Source organism: Sparus aurata, chromosome 11 (genome assembly GCF_900880675.1).
Source record: "Sparus aurata chromosome 11, fSpaAur1.1, whole genome shotgun sequence".
In the NCBI taxonomy this organism is placed as follows: domain Eukaryota; kingdom Metazoa; phylum Chordata; class Actinopteri; order Spariformes; family Sparidae; genus Sparus; species Sparus aurata.
The window spans coordinates 22,190,600-22,215,977 of record NC_044197.1 but is presented as its reverse complement, the minus strand read 5'-3'; the positions used below and the strand labels follow the sequence as shown (position 1 = coordinate 22,215,977).

The window sequence follows — 25,378 nt, the reverse complement described above, 5'->3', positions numbered from 1 at the left end:
ACGATGGTTAATAATGACAATGGCTGTGATTATTTGAGGTCACCGAAGACGGTCATGGCTGCGAGGGTGGTGACAGTGAGGATGTCAGACGCAGCGGGAATCGGATCAGTCGCATTTCAAATCGGATCAACTTCCTCGCGAGGTTCAAACGCGACGTGTCCCACATCATGATAACAGAAGACAAACACTAATCAGCAAGTTACGCTCAAAAAGAATCGATCTGAGGCGAAGGCGACAAATTTAGCACAGCGGCGGATGTACGAAGACACAAAGACTTCCTCTCATCTGCCATGAATAGCTGGAAATGTTGGTCGGCTATGCAGCTCTCAGGCTAAATCATCCAGACTTGTGGAGAGAACGATTCACTTCCTGCCACCAGGGAGACTAAAAGAGATGAGCTTTTAATTACAGACTTGTTTACTGTTGTCGTTTTTATCACCTAAAAATGTCCCGGAGGGGTTATCTTCCTCTCTCTGTGGCTCTCATCTGTCATCACAAACCACTCAGCCCGGCTGGGTGCTGCGTTTGGGGCAGCAGCAGCAGACAGCAGTAGTATATTCACTTGCCTCTGGCTTGTGTTTTTTCAGTCTAGTGCAGAAACGTTCCTGCTCTAAAAAGTGACAAATATGTAACTGGATCTGGTAAACAATCAAGATGGCAGACAGTGAGACCATCTGCGCTGGTGCCCGTGCTCCTTATGCTCCATCACCAGCACGGACCATTTCAAGACGCCGGTTTCTGTCTCGTCTGATTCACATGTGCACTTAGAGGCCTGCCAACCACCTGCAGCTTCAGTGACTCATTCGATGTATTCTTGATGAGAACGTGGCTGCTTGTAGATGTGCTTCCAAACGCATCTATGCTGCCGTTAAATGTCTCAATAATGATCTTAAAAAGGTCAGATGTCTTCGTAATGACGGCATTTACCATTCTATTTCTGTAGTTTCTGATGAAATTTGTTCTCACAGAATATTTGCTGTGTTTGCGAAGAACTGGTAACAGTGTTATTGCAATATTGCAGCCTGAGCAGCCTGGTCTTTGATTCTGTGCTTCTAAGTATAATGCTGTACTAACTTGTGCTTTACTTTTATGTAACATAAATCATGTAAGTGACGTGACTGAACTGACCTAAGTAAGTTAGTGATTTTAATTCAACACATAATCGTTTACTCCAACCTAACTAAGTAGTTTCAGCGGCTTAACCTTATCAAACCAGTCTAACAGCGTGTGTTAATCTTTCGCCAACACGCTTCATTTTTGAAAGTCCAGGCAGATGTTGCATATTTATTATTGCCAACTTCCCCACAGGGCAAAACCGATAAGCAGGGCTTCATAGTTAAAGGTTGGGAGCAACAGCGTGTTCGCTTGAAAGCACTGTCAGTGAGGCAGGATAAGGGCATTGTGCACTGCGAAAATAACTTTCCTAGTTGCAAAATGCATTTGCTCGTCTCGTTGCGTTCAAACCTTCGTCACTGATGGGGATGAAGTACAGAGATAAGACCTGGATTGTGAATAGGGCTGCGGAAGAGTAGATTTTAACAGTACGATAAGATGTATATAGTGGTTTATTACACAATTACTTTTGTTATCATTAGTAGCAATCAGTCTTAAAGGAATAGAAACAGGAGTGTTTTTTTTATCATTATTAAAACAAAACCTTTATTCTCTGACAGACTAACGCTTGTTATAAACTTGACATTAATTTTGTAGAATTCAAAACTGTAGATGAGCAAATGTACGCTGTACGATAACTGTCAATCTTTATACCACAGTAATCTAAAACCTGTACACCGCTGCAGTCCTAGTTGTAGACAAGCAAAAGTATCTGACATCCACCACCACAGTATTACTCAAATCTCGTTTAGCAAGTTTAATCCTTTGCCATAACATGTTATTCAGAAATCAGTTTGTTTCATTATGGCCCAGTTGATGTTTCATAACAGCTCTGATTTACTCCAGATTGTCCCCATCAGGCCACCATCCTGGTTCTGTGGCTGTTATGACATCTATTGCTGATGGGTCAAATGTAACGCTGCCCGGTGTTGCCTTTTCTGGCCTTGTTAATGTATGATCCAAATAAAGAATGAAGTAAAAGCCAGGTCCACATTTAGACAAACAAATCAAACACATCGGAAGCATGGACACAGATGATGGTGTCTATGACTGCCAGTTAGATAAGTGTTCAGCTTAGGTACAATTGTCACATATTCCTTTAAGAAGTCCATTAGTCCTGTTACTTCCTTTTTCAAAGTTTATCCGTGGAAGCAATTCAAAAACAGAACCAGAGGTTTAAGAGTTTTGAAAGGAGTCGTGGAGTGACAAAACATGTTCTTTGTCCCTGCTGATCTGCATTAAAAGCACTCATGCTCTTTTTTTTTTCTCTTGTCGTGCCTCTTTCCTCTGTTTAAGTGGAACAAACCAAGCATGAAGAGGGCTTGATTTGTAGTGTTTAGGCAGAGTACGCGGTGCCGCTGGAGTTGGTGAGGTTGTTAATGAGGACTTTTGATTGTCTTTACACACCGCAAGTCCCATGGCAGGAGTTTGGCTTTTTTTGGTCGTTAATCTGGAGCTACTTTATCTCCGTGGCTCGTTAAAAACTCAGAGGCCACAGAGAAAAGAGCACTCGCACAGTGGCGACCAAATTGCTTCATCTGCGATGGGGTCTGCTGCATTATGGCACAAAAACGTGTTTGAGAATTACACTGTCCACCCCACTGCACTATGGATTTCAGGGGATAGCGAGTGCATTGATCCAACCTCGTTATGCACCTTGTTTTGTGCTCGACTAAGTGCGGTCTTGGGTGCAGCGCTGTCACAGCCCGGCTGTGCTTGTCGGATAATTTGTTGGAGCCTGTGGCGTCATCAAATGAAGACGGAAAGTCGGAAGTTATTTGTGTCTGCTGTGCCTCAAAGCTTTGTATCTATTAGCGTACGGACATTGTGCGTTGTAAACAGATTATGAGTGATAGGGATCTTTGAGTCTTCCTCTGCAGTCCGTGCACCTTTTGAGAAAAATTACAGAACAATTACAACCTCCGAGCCAGCTGAAAACACAGATGGAATATGTATGTGTTTAACAACTAATGGTTTTGCATTGCAGGAAGGCGTTTTGTTGTTGACAAAAGAAACTTTTAGCGATACAAAACCCTTTTAAAGTTGATATACGAGCTCCAGAATCTGCCCTGCTCAGCTCTGCGACACGTCGATGCATTGTGTCGCATTGGCGTGTGACTGCATCTGTATAGATTTTGGCTTGTTTGGCAGCGGCGTCAGTGCCAGCCTCCCAGCTGCCGTAGTGACTGTGACTGCGCTCGTTTGATAATGTATCAGAGGCTGTGCTGTGAAACAAATGCAGGGCAGACCAGAGGTGGCTCGGTGCTGCGGTTGCTCTGCAGTCAGTGACTCAGCTGGACAGTGTAACAGCTTTTTTTCACTTCTTTCTGATCTCCCACTCTCCTCTCAGACCATTCTGGATCCCTTTACTATCCCTGCTTCTCCGGAGCTCTTTTGCTTCCTTTTTTTCTCTTCTTGTGTCATCTCCCTGCATTCACACTCTCTTGTTTCTCCCTCCCTTCTTCTGTTCATTTTTTCCCTGATCTTGTCAGACTGCTGATCCCTTGCCATGTAAGACTGAGATGCAGGCTATTTTGTCAGAAGGCTGTAGAGATTGCTGTTGCAAAGTTTACAGACACACGGGCGGCAGCAAAGGATTTAAACGAGCCGCTAACGCCCACACGGAGCCGCTCCACCACTGGGCTCATCTTCTCACCCAGCCTTCCCCTTGTCTTCAGGATGACTAGGTGTGAATACCAAACTGCCATATGGTTGGGATACCTACGGCGCGGCACACTGTGAGCAAACTATTATCAGAGCAATTGAGTTCTGGATGGCGCGAGTGAATTTAACTCGGAGCAGCATGGTAAATTACTTCCTTTGATCACATGCTGAAGGCTCCTGTAGTTGTACTGGCGTCTAAAGCTCTCTACTGTAGTGGAAAGGAGAGCTGCAGCGATTAATTGATTAGTTTTTAATTATTAAATTAATCACCAACAATTTAAATAATCTCTTAATTAGCTTGAGTAATTTCTTTAAGAGAAAAAATAATAAATTCTCTAAATAAAACTGCTTTGACATGAATATTTTCTGGTTTTCCCACATGTCACATTCAGATTGAGGCCTGTTACAGAATATCCAAACTGCTTACATGACCCATATAACAATCTGAACATCGTCATGTTCACAATGACAGTGGCATGTTGGTGTGCATGTAAACACAGTCACTGAAAGATTTCACAAACAAACACACTCTGCCCTTTTAAATAAATCCTGGAGGGTAAGGTGAGAGGACAGAGCAGATGATTGAGTGACAGAGAAGAGTGGAAGAGAGTGCAGGAAGAGTTAAAGCAATGGAGAGGCGGAGGATGAGCAGAGCAGAGGAGGGCTGAAAGAAGAGGAAGAGACTTGTTCTCCGGTTTGCTGGTGCTGCTAAAAGACCGGCCCTTTCTTTGTGGTTTGTAAACCAGTATGACGTAGGTCCCCCTCCAGTCTGCCCCCATGTGGTGCTGGTGTCACATAAATTATATGCCTCTCTGTCAATGCTTCTCAGGCCTGTTGTGACATAGAGGCCCCTGTGTGTGTCTGTACGTGTGTGTGTTCGATGGAGAGACTAGGTATTTGTGTAAGAGAGAGGTGGGAATCTGATTCCTAGACTCAAGTTGCAGACAGTACGGTGTGTGTGTGTGTGTGTGTGTGTTCACGCCTGCAGGGGTTGAGAATGTGAGTCCACCCTCTTCCCCTTAAGTTTCTGTGGGGACACAATGGACACACAGAAAGAGGAGCCTCCCCTCCTGCACACAGCAACCCACAAACCCACACACAGAGGTCACTTTACATTTGTGTCACCGGTGATGTCACTGGTCCATGACACAGGATAACCTGGCCCCTCCAGGGGAGCCTGTCCTGGAGCTTTTAACTGGATCATCTAAACACGCCTTAACTCTTAGCTAGGTTAACGTCAGCTCTAATGTTGCATTATTCTTATTATTCAAACACAACAGCCTGATGATGTGTAAAAGCACTTCTGGACAATGTAAAAAAGATCATTGAGATCATTTTGTTGAGAAATTAATTTGTTATACTCTTATAGCTGAGCTATGTAAAGTTGCCTCAATTTTCTTTGATATGCATTTCAGCTTGGTTAAGAAGACATGTTTATTTCATCACATGGCACCACATCTTCCTACTATTATTTAGTCTAGAAGTATCAGCCACAGTGACGGGCTTAGGATTTTGGAATGGCTGGAATGATGGAGGCTCTGTCCAGTCAAACCGATATAGGACAGCTTTATTAAGACGTACACGATCTTACTCTTTCTCATTTATCCTGATAACTGAAATGCAATGTGTAAAGCTCAGTCTAAGTGTTTTTAATGCGACCCACAATGAAATCTAACATCCTCCCACCCAATTGTGCAGAGTGAACTTGGAGCACGTGGGACATGATATCTGACCGATGTTCAAAGCCTGTATAGACGATGTGGCTGCGAGTTGAGAGTTGTGGCCAAGAGATTGTTGGTGCCTGTTGTGATGGTAACCCCAGAATCCAGGAAGATGGAGGCTAGAGCAGTCCGGGATGAGAGGAAAGATTTCACTTGGACTGAAGGAATACATCTTCTTCCTCTGTGTGAAAGGAGTTTGGAGATGTTGTATGTTACCACGGCTCCTCTCAGGAGATACTGAAAACCTGCTCACCTTGGAGGAGGAGGAGTCCCTGAATCTGTCTGTTGCCTCCTTCCTGATGAGAAAAGGTAATGTGAGAGACTCAGGGGAGTCTTGCCCATTTCTCTGATGGAAGTGTCTGATGTTGTCCAAAAACACTGCAGTAGCAAGGTACCACACAGAAGGAGAATGAGATATGTCCTGATCATACAGCTACAAGCTGATATAGTTCAGACATCTTAGCTGTGTCTTTATTTGTCTTTCGCTAATTAAGTCACAACTGAGCTTTTGAGTCAGTTCAGTGAGCGTAGAAACATTTCCTGTGCGTTTTTTTGGATGTGTGAAACTGCTAAAGTACTTTTCAACTCCTACTAGCCTGCGTTTTACGACTCGTAACAGAGGACTAGAGGGTGTGCTCCAATTATCAGCGTATCACACTGCTTGGGTTCCTAGGGTCCTGGAAAGGAGGCTCTGGCGGATTCCTCAAACCTCTAAATTGCCGGGAGGTGTGATGGTGTTGTTTGTGTTAGCCCTGTAAAAGACAGGGACTTGGCTCTTCCAAAGTGCATGCTGAGATAGGATCCAGCCTTCAGCAGCCTTGCTCAGGATAAGCTGTTGGCGGGATGAATGGACGGATGGATAGATGTGGATAGAGGCATGGCCGAGGATGCAATTTGAAGTAAATGACCTGTCGTGTCGTCTCAGATCTTTGTTGCACTAAGAGCTATTTCTATTTTCAATTCAGGCAGAGTAAACAACACCTCAAAGAGAGAGGCAAAATCCCAAGTGGCCCATTTAGTTGTTATTTGCGGGAGAGACAAACTCAGACAAGACGAAAATAGGCTGCGAGCCCTGGTTGGAAGTCATCGTACGACACACCGCTCTTCTCCGAGACAAAGATAGAAACAGGTAAGGAGCGTGGCCGCACGCAAAAACACAGGCACAAATTGATGCTCGAGGTATGATGATAGAAAATGAGATGATAGCATGGCATGATAACTTCAGGGACTCAAAACAGGAGGGGGGGGGATAACATGGGTCTGAAGGGCACAGATGGAAAATTAAACACAGACATGGGAGAGATCAGCCAGACACAAGGGAACGAGGGAAATCAATAACAGAAGAGAAAAGAGGGTGAGGAAAAGAACACAAATGGCTTAAACGGGAGACAGAGATGGATATAAAAGATTGAAAAGTCCGACCATGGCGACATTTGCGAGTAACTGTGTGCGTCACGCTGTCACACACCGACATATGCACACACCTCATGACAACACGCAGGTCTACACGTGCACAGACAGACACACACACACGCACTTGGTCTCGACTTGTGTAAGGACCCAAGTGCAGGCCCACAAATGACCCTGGTGATAATTACACTGTTATGTGATTTGTAGTGATGGCAGTGGTGGCCTATGTGGCAGTTGTGTTGCACACGTGTGTGTGCTTTATGTCTGGTTTGTATGCCCAGGACACAATGCATTAGGTTGTCATTTTAATTCTGCAGACAGTTCATAGCACACTATCTCTTAGTTATGTGTTATCCTCGATCAATTCAGCATATTGAATTATAGAAGCTGCATTCCTCTTTAACTTAACAGTTTATCTGCATGTCTTTGATCATATGGATTCATATGGAGGTTTTAAGCTGTTGGATTCACCCACCCTATATTCCTGTGTTTGCCTAATATTTTGCACATTTAATGCACCACACTCAGCCGTGGCACATATCGACTTCGAGCGTTTTAATTGAGAAGGAATGAGAGTATGGATTTTGTTTTGGTGTCGAGGCTAAAGGTTTCGTGTCGCTCCCTGCCAAGCATAATTTAAAGCCGGCGGAAGGGAGAGAAGAGGGAGATCAATGCGGCACCCTGTGGGGAGCCATGAAGGAGCAGGGGCCTACAGGTCGATGTCCGCGGGGCTTGACATGCATTGGCTGCAGTGGTGGCAGCAAGCTGAGCGGCACACACCCCCACCACCACCACCTTTGCTTTTGGAAGTATTTGACCCGACAGCAGCAATAGGAAAGGAGTCTTGTATCATAAATTATAGCTGAACTGGCAAAGCAGCTAATTTCCACATTAATTCACACTGCTGGTATTTAAATGCACTCACTCGATTTACTCTGTGGTTACATTTGCTCAGATATTAAAAAGGACCTCCATTAAATTTCCTTCACACGCTTAATTCTCTATTTATAGAGATAGGAAAAAAATGTCTGGCCTGAATTGCACATTAGATATTACAGACTAAACCAGCTTTTTTCACAAACCCCCTAAGTGATTCATTAGACTCTCCTACGTATTACAGTATGTACAGAGCCTACGGACCCAATCAACAAAAAAAAAAGAACAGTTTTGTAATTCCGTGCTATCGGAGCAGGGGGAGAGCTGTGGTGTGTGTAATGTTGTGCGTGGATTACAGTCCTCCGATCAGACAGAACAGGACAGGACATGCAGACTACCCTTCTTATTAATAGGGGATTGGATGTGGGTTGGTGAAATAATTCAACCTCCAGTGATCCTCCAACATTGGGGCCCATCTTGTTGCCGGCTGATGTGGCGCCCAGCGGGAGTGTCGTTGTTAGTTTTAGACCGACGGTCTTTAAAATGAGGGGTGATCAGGTGCTTTGCTGGCGCGGCTCAGAGCAGCAGAAAGCGCTGGCAGTAATAAGATGGGCCCCTGGTCCCTTGATGAACCTATTCTATTAGCAACGCAAAACAAAATCATGAATCTGCAAATGAGCATAATACGTCTCCTTTGATTCTAACACTTTCAAATGCTGAAACACAGTCAGATTTTCCTCCCACACAGTATGCTACAATAACAGGTATCTTCTTATGTCATTTGAATAAATACATGTTTTGCTACACAAGTTGCCGGTAAGTTTTGAGTATGAATCCAGTAGTTTAGATGCTCGGCTACAGAGGCCCAGCATTGTCCGTGTTCTTGCTGCAGCAGTAGAACCCGACCTGTTGCCCTTTGCTGGATGTCATCCTCTCTCTCTCTCTCTGTCTCATCCCATTTCCTGTCACTCTTCAGCTGAATTATCCAACAAGCCCCCACCCTCAACGAAAAAAAGGAAAGGGCACCGAAATTATCTTAGAAATAAACGAGTCCAACTCCCCTCACGCAGCAGCCAAATATAGCGGTGATCATACTTGTGTGAGAAATTCGTCTTTGTTTCTTCTCCTATTGTTCTCAGAGTGCCTGCTGTGTCCAGCCAATTATTCGTCCAGTCCAATAATCATTTCCACAGATCTCTACCAATCTAATCCCTTATCGCAGCCCTCTGTCTCGTCTGTCTTCTACCTCGCTGAATCCTCCCCTTCTTCACTCTCACATGGCCAGTCAACACAGACAGTTAATATCGTGTCTAAATTTGCAACTGCTCTTGTTGTTTTTTTAAACCTACCTTTTCTTGTGTATAAATAAGCTGTGTTCCTTTAGTACACGCTCCTTCATTGGTTTGCATGATATATACATTTCAACACATATTGTGTATGCAGTATAGAATCTAGTTGGGAGGTTAAGTGTCAGTCGCGGTGGAGAGATGCCCTTCTTATATTGTCTGAGACTGAATGAGCATGAGCAGAGTAGGACAGAAAATGCTAAATATATCACAAAGACGAAATACCAGCATACACATAAATCATAAAATCAAATACATTAAAAATATTTTTTTTCTTTCTTTGCACTGTGAGGTCAAAGCTCATTGGCATACAAATGGGGTTGCCATGGAAATGTCTCTCACCTCAGTGCTTTTGTCTGGGTTGTTTCCTCCCTCTTATGTTAGTGTGTTCGAAGAATTCCCCAGTTCGGAGGCATTTTAAGTCAGTGTGTGTGTTTTTTGTCCCTGTACTGTATGGTTGTAGAATATTCAGGCTGAGTAATGTTTTCTGTCGTCGCCTGTCTTTGGTTCAGGATGAGTCATTACCTGACTTAAAGTCTGTGTGTGTGTGTGTGTGTGTGTGTGTGTGTGTGTGTGTGTGTGTGTGTGTGTGTGTGTGTGCGTGTGTGTGCGTGTGTGTGTACATGCCTGTGTGCATGCGTGTGTGTGTGAGAGAGAGTGTGAGTTAGCTGAACTTTGAATCACACTCCATCTGTGGATTTCTTTCTCCATTAAGCCGGCATCACAGCTCTGAGCTGCAGAAAGAGGGAGAAAAATACAGTTTTTTTTTCGCTCAGTAATTTTCAGGGTTTTCAGGGCTGGTTGTCACAACAGTTTGTGGCATAATGTTTGACTTGAAAATTCATCAAAAAATGCACTGCTGACGAATAGTTTCGGGTCGAGCTTGGACTTGCCATTAAACATTTGGGTATTGGGTAAGAGAGGTTTAATCCAGTTTGTCAGACTCAAGATGGGAAATTCCAGTTTTAGCATTTTGCATTCGTTGATGTTCCCGCTGGTACGCGGTGGTCGCGCAAACAACGGTTACATTACATACCCACCTTCCCCGCTGGCCTGGCTTTTAGAAAAATCAATACTTAAGCTGTGCGAACTGCTGCAGGCATCTACTCTGTGCAGCAGTGGGGCCAGCAGCAAAGTCGCAGCGCTTCTTCAAAATAAAAGTCAACTCATGTTTCACCAGTTAAATGCTTTTAATATTAACACAATTAACACTAAATTAGTGTCGAAACCTCTTGAAGATGGTGGGTGTTGATAATCTTTGTTGCCAGATAAAATGTCAGTTTTTTTCCGAGGTAACTAAGTGTTTAAATCAGTCATTTCTCACTTTTATGATGATGTGTCATTCAATTCAAATAATGGACTGAATGGCACTTTCATTTATTCCGACTGTGATGGTTTAAGACTTAAGAGCACACTCTCAATTGAAACGAGTGTCAGTCCAAGCACTTGACCGACATGAAATAATTTAATAATTGTTTGTCACACAGGCGGTGTGATCAATGAACAAATCTTTATTCATTTCAACATTATTATTCTTTCAAACCAAACCTTTCAGTTTCTCCAATGTACATTGTGCTCAATCCATCAGTTCATCTAACAAAAAGCTTTTCCTGTTCTGTCAAGAGAAATCCTCTCAACGAATAATTCCCTGGCCACCATACATGCTCTGAAAAAGTACCTGGTTTCAAAGCAAACAATTACCGACCACACAGAGCCATGAGTCAAGTGCTTTTGAACCAGGCAGTTTTACATGCTGTTTTTAGAGGCACTTTGAATGGACTAGTAAAGTGGGCCACAGTAGAACAACAAGATTTCATATTCATATATTGTGTTTGCTAAATGCTATTTGATACATGTAGTCTCAAGTGTCAAGATGCACATCAGCTGGCTTTTTGAAATGCACAGTTCTCGATGCGTCTGTTGAGTTCAAAAGCCGGGGTTGTGTGTCTCGACATGAGCTGTTGTTGTTTTAGGCCTTATCGTACCGCGTGCCACTGTTCTGTGTAATCAGACCCGATGTAGGCTCAATCAGCATGTACAGTGAGACAGACATGGCTGTCGTGACACAGAGAGTGCCATAAAGGAAGTGGTCAGGTAACATGAGAAGGGAACCCGATGAGAACGCAATTCATCTCGCTCGTTGTTGCCAAAGCACTTTACTACTGGGCTGTTATTTGAAAAGAAACACAAAGCGATATTTACCCCAAAGTTTTTTTTTAAGTTATTTAAATTGTAGCTTTTTTTTTTCTTTTTTTGTTTATTATAGATGTGTTCTTGCTATTTCACAGAAACAGGAAATAAATGCCTTCTGTCACTTGGGGTCTCTTGGGATCAAAGCAACAAGAAACAGTGTTTGGTGTTGGCCTGAAGTAGCATGGAATCATGGGAGTTGTTGTCTTCATTGTTAAACCACTGCTGATAAAAATAAACAATCGTGCAACATCACAAGCGAGCAACACAGACAGCACCGAACAATAGAGTGGCTAGCTAGCTGGGACACAGACTTCTATCCTGACTCTTAGATGCATCGTTCAGGATTTCCCACGTTTCCCTGGAACATTGTTGGAGTATTCAACTCAGCTCTATTAATTTTTTTATATTTTAATGCAAAAATCATACATATTATATTACCCTTAAGACGTACCTATGTTATCAAATGTGCCATCTTGCATCTTTTATCGCTCCATAGATCAAAGTTGTTGTTGATCTCGGCTCGATCTGACTATTAGCTGTGTTCAAAAATTTAATTCTTTCCTTATTTGAGACTATTTTGAGTCAAAAACAGGAATAATTTGAGGGACAGTGATTGCCAAGAAGCCCAGATTGTTTTGCGGTTGTTGCCGTGGCCCATATACTGTACCTTTTGTTATTCAGTGCCGGGGGATCAAGGATCATCCATGAAATGTGACCTGTATGTGGTCCAGCAGACCTGAACCGAGGCAGAGACTAGAAAGAGGAACAGCATCAATTTCAGCAGGACAGGAACAGGCAGAGAAGTGAAACATGGCTCTGGACGCGCTCATCTGGACGATTACAAGTGCTTAGTTTTCTATTAATTACAAAGACTAATTTTTTGCCAGCATTGCCAATATCCTGCTCTTTCCTAAATTACAGAATGGGGATTGTATTTAAATTGGCTCGTCTGATCCTATTTGCTGAAAACTGCTAACCTGCACTTCAGAAATGAGCACGCAGGGTAGTTTTCTGTGGCCAGTATCCGCTACCAGCTGCTGCTTTATTACAACTGAGAGCAGTTATCAAATAACGGATGCTTAGATTATCCCGGCGAATTTTTGAGACTGTCCTGAGACGATCCACAGTGGGATACCAGGATGCGACGCCTCTGTGTTGCCTTCTTCTTGAGAAGATTGGTCCAATAAAACCAGTCTTACACTTTCATCATCTATGAATCAAATCAAGTAAGTTATTGAGCTGAGACTTGCAGAGAACAAGAGAACAAACAAGAAATAAATTGATTCTTGATCACAAGGGTGACCAAGACTATGACAACTACATCATCCTATCTGGAAGTTCCCATCAGCCCATCCCGCCATCACTCCTGGGTTTGGTATGTGAAGATGAAAGAAAAACGGGGGGTGAGCATTAGTGTTGCCCGTCACAGTGTCAGTGTGGTTGTAGGTTTGTGGTTGATTTTACGTCAGTTTGAGTATGTGTTTCCACTATTGCAACCCTGTCTCCTAGAAAATATGTTTGGGAGAGTTGTTTTCCCAGTCAAGTTGAGTCGGCAAACACAAGCTTTTGTCTCCCTGAATGAAGAGCTGTGTTTATGCATCAAACTGGGGTTGTCAGGAGGTGGTCAGGGTGTCGGGCCTCTGAAGGAAACAGGACGCTGACATCAGATACGACACATTCTCACTCAAATCAGATCAAACACGACAGCTTGTTCAGCAACCTTAAGCTTTGAACTATGACGCTTTACCCAAACCTCTAGTGTCTGCTTTTCATGTGAAGGGGCTCCACGGTCACGGTAGCATTAATATGGCATGTGCAACATTCAGTTAGACTTTCAAAATAAAGCTTGCCGACAAATGATTCACGTATTATGATTTCTGGACTGTCATTAACATTTTCAAACTGTTGGTTAAGTTAAGGCATAACACTACTTGGTTAGGTTTAGGCTAGAATGTCACTCATGTCGTGTAACATAATCTACGTCATTTTGGCACTTTGGCTAACTTAAAAGCGAATCAGCCTTGACTCTTGGTCAAAACCAGGACACAAATTCTGGTCTCTGGAGGGAATAAACTGCTGCACTGGAGGGAATAGCACTGTTGGACCGGCTATCAAATACTGTCTCCTTATACAGGAAAGAATTGTTGCTTCTGTGTCTAATAATGTAGAAAATCTCGTATGTTTAACATTTGATAATGCATTAGTCCCTACAAGTAGATTTGTTAAATGCTAGATTCAATGTATTGGTGGACCCACATGATATACACTACATTACACCTGGTCAACATTTCTGAGACCTGCCAGATAATTAACAACATTTTCACATTATATTGATTGCAAATGCCATTATGTTTCCTTCCCAAACATCTCTTCTGTTGGAAAAGGTTGAGTATTTCGACTATATCTTGGCCTGTGCTGATGTGTATACGTGTGTGTTTGAGGGATAGAGAGAGAGAAAGAGAGAGGGAGTGTGTGTGATTTGGTGCTTTTGCATACGTTCAACATAATTGCTGTGTAAGGACGCAGTGTGTCATTCTCATTAGGCTCAGTCCTCTGTAGTGGAAGCTCATTGGTGTACTTTGCATAGATCGCTGCTGGAAATTGCTGATAAGATTTTTTCGCTGCGAGAAAATCACCTCAGTGCAGAGGAGGAGAGACGTGGAGTGAAAATTGCCCTTTTCTGTTTTTCTCTCTCCTTGCTCTCTTTCCCCCCCGTCTCGCTTGCTGCGCAGGCGCTTCCACACGTGTCGACTCCCATTTGTACATCTGCACTTTAATCACGCCAATTTCTCTTCATACTTGGGTTTAAGGCGCCAAATGGGGATCTAAAAAACAAACTTCAAATGTGCTTTGGATACTTTGACTGGATATGTTCTGTAAGCTGGGCTAAACTAAAGCTAAAGTGGGTTTCTGCTTCTCAGGTTGTCAGAGTGAAATGTGATATTGCAGGGTTTCATCTACAAGAAATGCTTCTTCTGTGAGGGGGGATTTCAGTGGCAGCCAATTTAATTGTGTGCAATAATGGAAAAGCTCATCTAGCTGAATAGGTTTTTGATAATTAACTGAAACCGAAGCCTAAAACAGGATTAGCAGTATTAGACCTGCAAAGTGACTGATCAGAAGCTAATCACTGTCTCACACACATACACGCTGCACAGATACAGCGCAGCAATATGACTTGAAACTGTCCATTTTTGCTCAAATTTCTATCTATTCCCAGCTGAGCTGATGTGCTGTTTCAAATGAGAACCTCTCATGCATGCTCTGAACAGCTGATGTGCGCAGAGCTGCTAGTTAAGTGATTTGGTGAATGTTCCCTCATTCAGTCTCCTTGAACCACGAACCTGAAGTGAATCATTGTTTTGAATTTGAACAACTTGCGGGTTACACTCCTACGGATGACGATGGGAGATGGAGCAGATAAAAAAGGTGCCACGTTTCAGAAGTGGGAATTAAAGAGCCTGCGAAAGAAGAACTTGGCACACGTGGGCCTCGTTACCTGACTCTCTGCTCTCATGTCTGGATCAAGCCCTCTAACCCTAAACACCATCCACCCATGTTCTTAGTCTTAAATGTCCTCACCACAACACACACACACACACACACGCATGCACGCACGTCACTGGCTGAGCATGCTGGCAAAACTCACCTACTCCCGATGATGGAGGGTAATATAATGTGCGTTCTGCCTTTGATCTGCACTGACGTATGTGCTGGGTTTCCTTCGCACTCTATACGTAGATGCTCTAAATAATTGAGTTTGACCACAAGAGGAAGTGAGGCAAACGTCTTCGTGCGAGTGAATGTTGTTTGTATTTTGACAGAGCAGGACCAGATGCCACGCGTACGGACGTAAAGGTCATGGATGCGGTAGATAATGAAATCCAGAAATTGCTACAGTGCCGAGCATAAACACTACATCATCATACCCACATAACAAAACAATGTAATCAATACTCATTTGGTATGACTCACTGAAAGTGTTCTTGACTAATTACTCAAGAGCAACGTAATTATTCAATAATATTCATATTAAGTTAACACTTCTCCTCCCCATACATCTTAGAGCGAACTAGAATGGCACTCAGTAGAGCACAATTCTATCAAGCCTTGTCAGATATCAAACTCGATAGCCCTTTATCATTTTAGATTTTAAACCACCCATAAGTGCTTGACCATAATTTGAGCTCACCAGGTCTAGGATCGACATCAGCATCAGATCAGATCAAGACCATTACACTATTTCCTTAAAATCAACTAAAATGTTGGAAAATCTCATCTCAGAATGTTCAAGAAAGTGAGAAGAAGTTCCCTGATCTGTCCCTTTATCCGAATCCCCAGTTAATGCGGTTTGGCCAAACCCAGAGGAAATTATGGTAGTATTCAGATTACAATTTCTTATACACTACCTGTCTATTGAAAACTATGTAGTTCCAAAAATGTTCTCCAATTAGCAGGAATACGCATAATTTTTATGGAGATAAAAAACTATTCTCACAGGACAGTGATGCTACAAACATACAGAATGATGGTTTTAAAGAATGTGATCATAATGATGATGACATTGCTCAAAATTAAAGTAAGTAACAGTGTATAAAGTAGTTAAATGAGCTCAAACTTAGCAGTAAAATGCAGCATACACATATGTCAGCAGTAATATGAATCCAAATAAATTAGATGTTATAGTTTTTTACCTTGGTATTCTCTGATCATTACTACCAAACAACCTTTAAATACCTCCAACACCTCCTCACCCACATGTCAAACAATCTGTATTTTAAACCGCCCGGTGACCGTACATACTAGTCACAGTCATAGTAAAGAAAAAGCCATGTTGTGCCGTGAGCTCTTGCTTTTACGGCTTTAGCTTTTAGTACATGCTTAGTAGTGGTGTTTGGCTCTGCACTGCTTAGAATTCACACAATTTTCAGAGTATGCCCCCTGGTTATCACAGCGTGAGTGCTGCTGGTGTCAACTATGGTACGGTGCTGGCATGGAGGGAAGCGCTGCTCTGCGATCAGGGGATTAGGTTAATCACAGGGGGACTGACTGCAGTGCCCTCTTTTTCAGAGAGGGGAATTAGATTTATACACAGAGAGAGAGAGAGGGCTGTGGTGGTGGGGAGCTATGTTGTGGTAAGACAGCAAGACTGACTAAAACTCTCCCTCCCACTGAAAATCAAATGTAGCAGGTGGTAGATACGGGCTTATTGTCTCCTTTTGATCTCATTACTTCACTTTTTTATACCTGCGCCTCCAGTCTATCAGTTTTTCCCAAAAATTCTTGTTGTTTTTCCTCTTCTCTTCTTATCTTTTTGGACGGAGGCCACTCGAAGCTATAAGTGATGAGTGAAGTGAGTCAGTGCAAAGATTTGATAAATGAAGTGTCTGGAGTGATGCTCTTGCTCAAGTCAGATCTCAGAGATGTGTGTTTGTGTCTTGCGTGCGTCTGTGCCGCTCGCCGTGTCCGTGGCATCTCAGTAATCTCCTCACCTGCGATGTTGAGACTGATTCAGGCGGCGCGGTGTAATCCAAGCGTCAGCCTTGGCAGTAACAAAAAAAACAAACATCTTCTCCTCGATGTATCAGGGTTATTTTCTCACTGGGCTGAAATCTCTGTGAGCAGCGCAATGAAAATGACCGGGGACTTTTCTATTACAGGGTCCTCCTTTACTCAACTGCCAACTCTCACTCCACATGAAGTCACGCTGGCCTCTGTGGAGGACTCCCCTTATTATGATGAAGAAATAAATGTTTAAACTGGGGGATGCCCTCTTCAGGGATGGCAGAGTGCCGCCATTCAGCATTGATGAATGTGGGTTGTGTTTTGTAACACACTGAGATATTTCCATGGGGTGATTTCTTCTCCTGAATGCACTGCAGCGGCGGACAGGCTGAGGATGTAGTGGCTGGACTGAAATCTGGACTCGTGATTCATCAGTCCTGTGTAGCAGTGGACGTTGACACTTTGATGTTTTGTGATTGTTCTGAGGTAAAACATGAGTCGTTAAGAAAAGAGATGTACAGATGCAACTTTTTCTCTTCGATATCCTCATTTTGCTGCCCACGCTTGTTATATCTTCAGATATGGAATATCAAACTGATACCTCGCAGTACCGGTCTGATATCATGCATACTCTCTGTGGCTCTTAAAACTGAGCTGGCAATCCAATATGATGAAATTAGTCTAAGTGGAAACACTAAATGTGATACCATTGATGAAACTGTGTATATTGTGAACTGGTGACATCCAGCTGATGCCTGATTTATTCAGTAAGGTCAGTATCTGTGCTGAGACGGTGGGTTGGATCATGCGCCTCTTATGGGATCGTTGTGCTCTGACAGGAATAATCAGTCATTAAACCATTGCTACTGTTGCTCTGTCGGTAAGACGGCCCACAAAAACATCTCCACCCTTTCGAGGCCACAGTTTTCACCCTCAGAAGCTGAAATTTGTCATGGAGGCTAAGTGTTTGTGCGGAGGTGTGTTTGTGTTCGTGCCAGTTGGGTAAAAGTGGGTGCGACGGTGGGAGAGGCCTTTAACAAGAAGGTGAATAAATGGATTAAAGTGAGATGGCCCAACTTTGTAAAACAGAGGATAACGCTTGCACACTTACACACTCACTAGTGTTAAACCAGCCCGCTCTCCTGTCTCTTGTCTACAGAGACATGCACACACATGCTCACACATCATTTTTTTCCGTGCTCCCCTTTCATAGTTCAGAGTTTTGTTTTCATTAGCGACAGTTTGTTCCCCCCACCCCCCAGGTTTTAGCCGCGTCTGCACCATTGTCATTCACTTTTGTGAGAGGCATCATTGAACCTTTCTGTATATCTAGCATATCTAGACATTCACGGCAAAACAGCTGAGTGGATGGGGGACTTAACCCACGTCTCCAAAGGCCGAGATCCAAAATCAGTGCTAAGATAATGACTGAATTTTAGTTTTTGGGTGAACTTTTCCTTTAAAATCAATTTAAATCTTTCACAAAGTCTACCCCACTTTGTCAGCCTCTGTCGTCTGAACTTATTTCTATCAGTCTGCCCCTCTGAACCCTTTCTCCTAGATATTTGAAAAGCTCTCAAGGATATTGCCTGTTGTTTGATCCTGATTTAATGTGATTGCATATGTGTTTGTACGAGAGAGAGGCAGCTTTCATGTCAAAGGTGACGTTGTGCCTGTCAGCTTCTGTCGAACGTATCTCAGATTCTATTTGCAGTCTTCCTTTTCCGTGCGCTGAGACAAAGGACGTTGTGCAAAAGTTTGTCTTTTCATTTTCCGGTTTCCTCGTCTGCAGTGTCATATCGGTGTAATCACAAGGAGAAGCCTGAAGAGCAGTCTGCCAGCGACGAGTTGACAGGCCGCTCTTAAGCTGTCAGACAGATGCCCGATCGATGTTTAATTATGGTTCTCAGCCTCTACATGAAACCCTGTTAAAATTTAAACAAAACTGCACTTCTGCGTGTGCAAGCTTTCTCTTTGTTCGCGTTTGCACTCAATCTTCATAGAAAATGTTTTGGAGTAAAATGAGTGATTGAAAACAAAACAAAAAAAAACTCCAGCTCCCAGCACCCACCTATCATTCCAGTTCAAAATATGCATGTAGGACATTGAAGTCAGCGGTTACCCACATCACTTTGTCACAGTCACTTCCCTCACAACCATTATATCTGTCACACTGGTCCAAAATGAAGGAACATTTGACGATGGTCACATCCTCTGTAATGCCATCTCTGAGTGCTTCCCACAGGGCATGGCTCATCTGGTGGCACATCTTGCCTGCCACATCCTGTAAGCGTGACTTCTGAGGGGCTCGCTCGCTGTAAATCAATTGTACAGTGGCACACTGCCATCTTGTGGATGCAGGCCTGAAACACTTTTTTATTTCTGCAGAGAGAACGGGTGCCCTCTGATGTTCATAGAGGGGTCCTGCCTCGTTTTATTTTCAGAGTTTATAGAGTCGGTTGTTTGACCCTATAGCACTGGTCACATAGGTCACAGTGAGGACAAGAGGACAGGGAAGAATTTAGAACGATCTCTTTCCGTGTGTTGCGAGATTACAGTTTGTAAATTGGCCCCGATCCAAGAGTGAATAGTTTCACTGGGTGCCGGTGGTTTGGTTTCATCAACCATTTAACAATAACACATAACTCATAACTATGCACCATAATTAGAACTGGTGCTATATTTGTTATGTTGCCAGGGTTTTGTTTTTTTTAATGCCACAGTATGTTGGCAGACAGTTTATGTTGCAGCTGATTAATTTGAAGGGATGAACACATGAAACAGAGCAGCACCCAACCTCAAAAAACACGACCAGTCTTTTGTATTCCAGTGTTGTTCTCTGTTTATTCAACTGTTCACTGTTTCCCGGAAACTCTGGACAACAGCCTCATTTAAACTGTAAATGTAGAGAAATGACATACACTGTAAGCGAGCAGTTATCTTGATTTTATTGTGAAGGTTTATTGAATTTTATTCTACAACAAATCAGATTCCACAATGTGATGTAATGCAAGTCAACAGAATAAATGTTGGCAGTTAATGTTTCTGTAAACCACAGATATGTTTGAAATGTGTGCGTGTCACAGGCTGAGTACTTTATTGACATGTCTACAAAATGTGTCACCACAGACCTTAGCACATTTCCAGCTGTGTTTGTGGCAACAAAACAGATATTTTTGACAGGAAGCTGGGCCATCTGCAGCTCTGTTTGAGGTGATTGGGTGATTTTTTTAAAAGGATGTGCTACGGTGTTTTGTAATGAAAAACAAATTAAATTTGTTTAGTTAAAGCTGCAGCATAAAGAAAGTTTAAACATATCTGTGGTTTTTTTCATGAACCCACTTTGCTGAAATGTATTCTGTTATTATATAATCACTGGATGAAACAGAGAGGGCCTTTTCTTCAAATAATAAGATTTTTAGGCCAATTTAGATGGCTACCATAAAAGAATAAACAACCCCTGTCTGAACTACTTTAATCTAAATGTACACATTTGCTGGTAATATGACATTTAGGGTCTAAACGACATAAGATTCTCAATACAGTCCTTTTCAACAGGCACTTGCTAAATATTCCAACTGTCTTTGTCTCCTCAAGCACTTGTGTTTGCAGCCGTGATCACTTGTAAGTGAGTGTTTTCAAAATCAGCACCAGTTACCACTAGTGTGCCAGACATGATGTCCATGATAGTGCGAGGCGGAGCTCTTTCTTATATCTCCTTCTCCGTTGGTTAACCCTCAGGAGGTGATTAAGGAGGAATGGCAGTGCCATTGTCGTGCAGGATAAACACAGCCCTGTGGCTACCACATCTTCCGCCTCACCCATTTCTCCTCTTTGCATTGTATTGTGAAGCAGTCGAGCAAGCTGCAGTGTGGGAACAGAATAGTGATTCAGTTTTGGCCTCTGTGATCCTTCTCCTCCCCTTATGTGTTTTTAAGTGCTTGTGTAAGGCGTCATCTTTCTGAATCACTTCCAAATAAATGACAAGGAAGCTCACTTGTCCTATAATGACGACATTTTTTTTAAGAAAACTCCCCCGGTTGTCAGTCAAGAAGGCTTTCCTGTTGAGTTTCACGAGAACTATTCAAGAGAGAGACTTACTCATTCAACCGTTGGCACCTTCTCATCCAGAAAGTAGTTCTTCCTTTAGAATAACAGTGTAAACATGGCCACACAGGATATACTATCAGCACGCAAAAACAAACAAACTTGGGACTATAGCTGTCAAGTAAATTTAATGTACAATATTTCCAAGTAAAAAGTGGCATAAATTACAAATACTCAAAGGTGCAATATGTAAGAACTGACACAACGCATTACCACTCAGTTAGCTGTGCAGTTAGTGGTCCCTTGGCTAGCTTGTTGGAATGCTATCTTCAGCAGAAATCTTTGCAACAAAATATATAAATGTCTCTGATATAACATCAAAACTGTTATTTCTTCAGTTTGTGTTGGTCAATTTAAAATTCTGACATATTGCACCTTTCAAGTAGAAGTATATCAACATGAGCTTCGGCGCTTGTGTTGATCTACCCAGTTACTTTCATTACTGTTTGTTAAGTAAAGCAGGACATCCTCCACTTACACGAGGCAGATTGTATTAGCCAACCTTACTACTGTAATATTAATAAAACAAAAATCGCGTTATGTATCAATTAAAATGTGAATCTTAATGAGTGCCTTGTCGATAGTGCATCAGCTTTAACAGGATTTTGTTGTCAGTATTTGGGTTGCAACTTGCTGAAAAGACGAACCATATTTTCCAAAAGATTTTTATTCTAAACAATTTTTACAATCAAATGCTTCACTCGACATGACTGGTGAGGCAGCCATATCTGTCTTGTCAATATTACAACAAGACTGTCCACAGTACAGTAGCTTCAGGGTCAATATATTTTTAATGACTTCATCTTTTCCCCTTCGTTATTGTTTCTCTAGCTCGTGTGTTGTACTGTGTATACGCTGCCATTTACCACTAATCTGTCATCCCGGTTTCAAAGGGGGGTTGGTGTCTGTATCCTGTCCAGTGTCATCAGGCACTGTGGCACCCTGCGAGAGTGCCAGATGCCACCTCTTTCCTGCACAGACGCACAGTGACAGTTAAGGTAGACCAGGTTGCCAGAATAACAGTGAATCAGAGCACCGTTTTTTTTACAAACATTTAGTAAATGCCTAATAGCACATCACACTGTAGTTCTAGGCAGTGTTTTATGGTCTCTATCTGTTTTATGCCAGCCTCTTTAACTTCCTTGTGATGTGTTATTGACCATTATAAAACATTTATGTACTGCTTATACATGCTGAATATGAGACTTGCAGTAACTGTTTTTATTGTTGTGTTGCGTATATACATATATGGGCCAACAAGGCACCACATATTTGTATAATCTGCGTGTACATTTTTAAACAGTATAATAAAGAAGTCCAAAAATAGGAAACAAAATACATACATCACCATGGCAAACATTTTCAGAATCAGAATCCGGTTTATTTTCCAAATTTACATACAAGGGATTTGCAAACAACTTACTGTTAATTAAACCTCAGGTAATAGTTATTTGTCTGTGAGCAAACAATTCATTCCTTTAATTAACTTAATTTTTATTAAAATGTTTTAAGATGTTGTTTATTGTTAAGTTGCAAATGATGTTTATGAACCTTTACAATTGCTTTATAAGTAAACAAACTTACAGAAGATTTTTTTTTTAAAGTACTGAGAAAAAAACAGAAAATAGAATAACTGATGATAGATGTATGTCAAAATCAGATTTTTTCAAAAAGTGTGTATTGTATTGAAGTGCCTTTCTGGTGCTGAGAAATAAGAGTAGATCTTGGTTAACTAGTCCAGTTTACCTTCTTTTCCAGGTTTTTGAGACGGTTTATTGAGCCACATCCTGCTCATGAAAGCTCGCACAGCACACATCAGTCGTACATGTACGGTGTCGTCTTAAGAGCAGCAGTGTGTGTGTGTGTGGCCTGAGTGCGTCTGTAGGTTTTCTGTAGACCCGGCGCTAATCAAATCTAACAGGGCAGTGAGTGATGGATGAGCTGTGACTCCACTCCAGTCACTCCACTCCACAACTTGGATGCCCCTCCTTACTCTGCTGGGCCGCGCTGAAGGGAACAGAGCCCTACACACACACACACACACACACACACACACACACACACACACACACAAACAGGGAGGAAGTATAGCCTGTGACGAGGAGAAGAGTCCGCAGAGAGAGCGCAGAGAGTGTGTGGAGGGTGTCAGAGAGTGTGAACGAGGGCTTAAAGAGTTCCGTGATGTGAAGTGTGGACTGCTGCTGCTTCTGCTGCTGCTGTGTGTGACCTGTGTGGACAAGGTGTTTGGATACGTGCCTTTATCTATGCCAAGGAAGGGATGACTGATAGATTGCCTGATGAGTGACTTTTTTTTAGGCAAAGCTTTTTAGATGTTAACACTCATGTAAACGTGAGACTGTGTAGACTGATTAAGTGATGTTCAGCTATTCATGTGAAGTGTGTGTGTGTGTGTGTCTGTGTGTGTGTAGTGTATGTGATGGTGCCTGTTTTGTAACTGTTTGATTTCGTTCAAGCGAGGCGGCTACTGTGTGTGATCTCACCGAGTCGAGAGGCGTGTGTGTGCATGCTACTGTGTGGTTGTCAACTATGGTGCTGACTTGTCAGATGTGTGTGTGTGACATTCGTACGCTTGTGTGAAATGCTGCTCCTGGGTGTGTTCTAGCTCATCTGTTTGTGGCCTGCGCGTGTGACGGTATGCATCGGCTGGTGTGTGCATGAGTGCATGTGTGTGTCGGGGCGATGTACCGGCGTTCACCCTGTGCCAGAGGAAGGGTTCACTTTGACTTCAGCGAGGAAGTCATCAGGAAACTCCACGCCACAAACCACGGCCATGCTCACAGGTCAGGACGCGGAAAATGAAACGCTTTACGTCTCGCACTGTTGCTTTTGATTCTCTACCCTGCAGTCTTTTATCTGTTGTCAGTCCATTTTTTTTTATTATCTATGACCCAATTGCTTAAGCGTTTTCTTCAGATATCTGATTTTATTTTGAGAAACTTCGTAGGGGCCCTGTCACTCCTCCTCCTCTAGCTGTGTGATGTATAGTATGCGTGCAGTCTTACTTCCCATTTCCCATTAAACAATCCACTCATGTGTTTTTCATCAGTGTTGTAATCCTCCACTGGAATGTGGTTATACAGTATGATGCACCGTCACATGTAAGAACAATGTGAGACAATCCATCGCAGACAGATTTTATGGATTTGAGGGGGGGGGGGGGGGGGGGGGGGGGGGGTGCAGCGTTTTTTAGAGGATCATCGTTTTGAAACAGTTGCCGTGCAAATAAGTACTTTGCAATGCAAATACGTCTGGAAGTGTGGAGATGAATTTGCTTATGATATCGTTGCTTTTTCCTTTTTTTAAAGCCACAGCGCTTACACTGTGTGGTCTGCGAGGCGACCAGACGACCCGAAGGATATGTCTAAAAACAGTGACATTGAAGGGTCTCCGATCGTCTCAGCCTTTAGCAACTCTGGTAAATTTGACTTTGTTGCCGAGCAGGATTTCATGCCCGACCATATCACTTTGTATTAGTTGACCCGCCAATAACGCCGGTGTCTTGCACATTTGCCTAGAACGGTGGTCTCTAACATCATCGCCAGAGGGTGCGGAGGACTCTCAAAAAACATTTCTGCTCCATTCTTTTGAAGTTTCCCCAGATCTTTGCTCGTCTTCTTCGTGAAATGTTGGAAGGCTTTTACATTAAATCAACAACTTGAAAGGGGCACATGCACAACCTGAGACGAGGGCTCTTGAGTGGCAGTGGTATCGAAAACATTTCCAAATGCAAACCTTCTGCATGGCTCATGGCTGATAAATTAAACCCACTAACTTTCTAATTTTTGTGAACTGACTTTTCAAGAAAGTAGTGCTGCAAGTGTCGTTGCATTTCTGCACCGCAGTGCTCCGTTAAAGTGAAATGCAACCTTGGCTTTTTTTGTGAATACACATGACTCAAAATCTCTTTTTAGTAAACTCTGTGTACACAAACAATGTTCTCAATGCTCGTGTTCATGTGTAGATACCCTGGTGATACTACGAGCAAAGTTTCATGTTGTGTCGAGCCTTTTTAGTGTTTTAAAAATAGCGATTTCGATGCTATCACTAATTTGCCCCCCAGCACTCCCATTTAAAATGAGTTTGACCCGAAAACGAAAATACGGTAAGTCTTAAAAGTGCCTCTTTCGTCATAATTATGCTTTTACACGAAGGTTTGATTCATGTACATTCACAAAAAAAGCCTAGGTTGCTTTTTGGCGAGGGTTTCCGTGCTATCATCCTTAAAGCTGCATGCGGCACTTTGAAAGTGAGGGCAGACGTCACAGAAGGGAATGAGTTTGGAGAGAGTGACCGGATGAGACGACCCGATGCTGTGTCACAGATTTAAACTAACAGTGTTAAGAGGCGTCTGGACGTTAGCCAGCTGAAAATCCGGTTGAAAATCCAGGACGCCGCAAAGCAGTTTTTATTAAATAGTTGACG

The 25,378-nt window shown here is 42.7% G+C and overlaps 1 protein-coding gene across 3 annotated transcripts in view; it reads left to right on the top strand.

Annotated features, from left to right (window-relative positions):
* The window catches only part of LOC115591202 (cAMP-specific 3',5'-cyclic phosphodiesterase 4B-like), a 182,880-nt gene that overhangs the window by 76,137 nt on the left and 81,365 nt on the right, over positions 1–25,378 (top strand). Inside the window, exon 1 of one of the 3 annotated variants that reach the window (XM_030432962.1) lies at positions 23,045–23,736. The exons of the other annotated variants lie outside the window; for them this stretch is intronic. Within the exon in view, the coding sequence (XP_030288822.1) occupies positions 23,636–23,736 (101 nt within the window). The 5' untranslated portion in view covers positions 23,045–23,635. Of the gene's footprint in view, positions 1–23,044; positions 23,737–25,378 lie in introns of those variants that run through there. 3 annotated transcript variants of the gene reach the window in all.